Source organism: Mus pahari, chromosome 1 (genome assembly GCF_900095145.1).
Source record: "Mus pahari chromosome 1, PAHARI_EIJ_v1.1, whole genome shotgun sequence".
In the NCBI taxonomy this organism is placed as follows: Eukaryota; Metazoa; Chordata; class Mammalia; order Rodentia; family Muridae; genus Mus; species Mus pahari.
The window spans coordinates 123,145,688-123,148,385 of record NC_034590.1 but is presented as its reverse complement, the minus strand read 5'-3'; the positions used below and the strand labels follow the sequence as shown (position 1 = coordinate 123,148,385).

The 2,698-nt window shown below is 44.2% G+C and overlaps 1 protein-coding gene across 1 annotated transcript in view; it reads left to right on the top strand.

Moving 5' to 3' along the window:
- The window catches only part of Ms4a14 (membrane spanning 4-domains A14), a 19,738-nt gene extending 17,418 nt beyond the window's left edge, over positions 1-2,320 (top strand). Inside the window, exons 8-9 of the mRNA XM_021210295.2 lie at positions 945-1,372; positions 1,517-2,320. Of these exons, the coding sequence (XP_021065954.1) occupies positions 945-1,372; positions 1,517-2,320 (1,232 nt within the window). The remainder of the gene's footprint in view (positions 1-944; positions 1,373-1,516) is intronic.
- Positions 2,321-2,698: the final 378 nt, after the last annotated feature.

The window sequence follows — 2,698 nt, the reverse complement described above, 5'->3', positions numbered from 1 at the left end:
GACTCCATCGCAAGGGACTTCACCCAAGGGGACTCCATCCCAAGGGACTCCATTTCAAGGGACTCCATCCCAAGGGACTCCATCTCAAGGGACTCTATCCCAAGGGACTCCATCTCAAGGGACTCCACTCCATGGGACTCCATCTGAAGTAACTCCACCTGAGTGGACTCCATCTGAAGGGACTCTACCCCAAGGGACACCATCTGAAGGGACTCTACCCCAAGGGACTCCATCTGAAGGGACTCCACCCCAAGGGACTCCATCTGAAGGGACTCTACCCCAAGAGACTCCATCTGAAGGGACTCCATCCGAAGGAACTCCATCTCAAGAAACTCTACCACGAGGGACTCCATCTGAAGTGACTCCACCCCAAGGGACTCCATCTCAAGGAACTCCACCCCAAGGAACTCCATCTGAAGGAACTCCACCCCAAGGCACTCCATCCCAAGGGACTCCAACCCAAGGGACTCCATCTGAAGGGACTCTATCTCAAGAAACTCTACCCCAAGGAACTCCATCTGAAGGAACTCCACCCCAAGGTACACCATCCCAAGGGACTCCATCTGAAGGGACTACATCTCAAGAAACTCTACCCCGAGGGACTCCATCTGAAGGAACTCCTCCCCAAGGGACTCCATCTCAAGAAACTGCACCCCAAGGGACTTCACCCCAAGAGCTATCATTCCAAGATATACTAACTAAAGACACATCATCTCAAGAGACTACATACCAAGAAACTCCATTCCAAGATACAGTAACTCAAAATATACCATCCCAAGACACCCAATATGAAGAGACTCCAACACAAGATATTTTCTTCCAAGATACTCCATTCCAAAATACTCCATCCCAGAATATACAATATCAAGATAAACTATCTCAAGACAAAATATCCCAGAGTTCACAAACCCAAAATTCAGTACTTCAAGACATGCCATTCTCAGATCTTCAAATACTAAACACTCAAGTTCAAATCCAGCAATATCCAGAAGTATTTTATAGAGACATTCGAACAGAAGTCATGGAGCTGACTCAAGAATGGAAGTCTAATCAGGGCAAGAAACCCACAAGAAGACTTTCCTTATCCTTGCCAGGCAAACGTGGGCCTTTCCATCCCAAAAGATATTCTGTGGACCTGCAAGTCAAAAGTGAGAAACCAAGGAGATATTCTGAGGACTTACAAAGTAAAACTCCAAGACGGAAATCCATAGATCAGCAAATCAAAGCATGGATATCCCCAAAGAAAACTACCGCAGAAAAACAAGATGCATATACCCAAACCGCAGACCAATTGCCACATCAGCAAGCTGAAGATCAACAAGCTGAAGATCAGCAAACTGAAGATCAACAAGCTCAAGATGACCAAGCTCAAGTTCAGCAGCAAATTCAAGTTCAGCAAGCTGATGACCAGCAGGCCAAAGAGAGTTTCCCAGTACAACAATCCCAAGATGAGCAAATCAAAGACCAAAAGTCTATAGAGAAGCTATTACCAGAAGAATATCCTAATGACAGAGAGGATGAAGGTCAGCAGTCTGATAAAGAGCAACCTCCAGAAGAGCAAGCTCAAGTTCAACCAGTTGAAGATCAGCAACCCAAAGAGCAGAAAGCCCCAAAGACCCAGCTCCAAAATTGGCAGGGAGGACAACAAGTACTAGTAAAGAGAGCCCCAAGGCAGTTGTGTGATAATTGGGAAACCCAAAGCTTTCAATACACGGAAAAGTCATGTTCATTCTGGTCAACTCCATCCTGGCAGCCTATTAGCCAGAGATCCCAAGACTGGATAAGTCAAGGTTGGAGAAACAAAGATTGGAAAGCACAAGAATGGCAGTTTGAAGTGAAGCCTTCCCTAGACTGGGAATCCCAAGAGCTATTAGAGAGAGAATCCTTAAGGCAACGGGCACTATACCAACAAATCCAACCCCAGACCACTATAGTTCATCAGACCCCAGATCATCAATTGCCAAACTTTATATTTCAAGTAGGTCTGTGTCAAGGTAGTAGGCAACAAGACTCTGAATCTGGTGTTTTAATAGAAGATGTGTATGAAGATGATGTTCAGTCAAGAGAAAGAGAACCAGGAAATACAGAAGACACATGTCAGAAACTAACAGACCAGCAGTCAGAAGACATGAGGCCAGATAATTATCCTGTTTCTTGTCAGAGCCTGGTTCCATACACATATGTAACCTGTTTATCCAACATAGCTTCAGAGCAAGAGGTGCAGAACAACACACCTTGCTCAGGCTCATCCAAAGATCTAAACGCCACTTCGTCCTCATCATATCAAAGAGATCAACAGCAATCTGAAGATTCAGACTAACATGCACATCTAACCAAAAATCACAGGTGCCAGATAATGGAACCAAATGAGGAGAAAGCAGTTGATTCTTCCCTAACCTGTGTTCTTGCCTATGCTTGCTGTCTAATACACCACAGATGAAGGGCATGCAGGACCTTCAAAGAACCTTTTTTAATCAAAATGACAACAAGCTAAATGTTCACACTATATCAGAACCTTCTGGGGTTGAAGGAATAAATCTCATGTAAACTGTAAACTTTTTGTTATCAATTAGTTCATCTCTCAGCTTACTACTTCATGGATCTATTCTCCTATAATACTATTTTTTCCCACATTCATGTTGAATATATGTGTGCTATGCTTGTCTAGGACTTGGTGAAACAGGAAACAGCTAGGGAC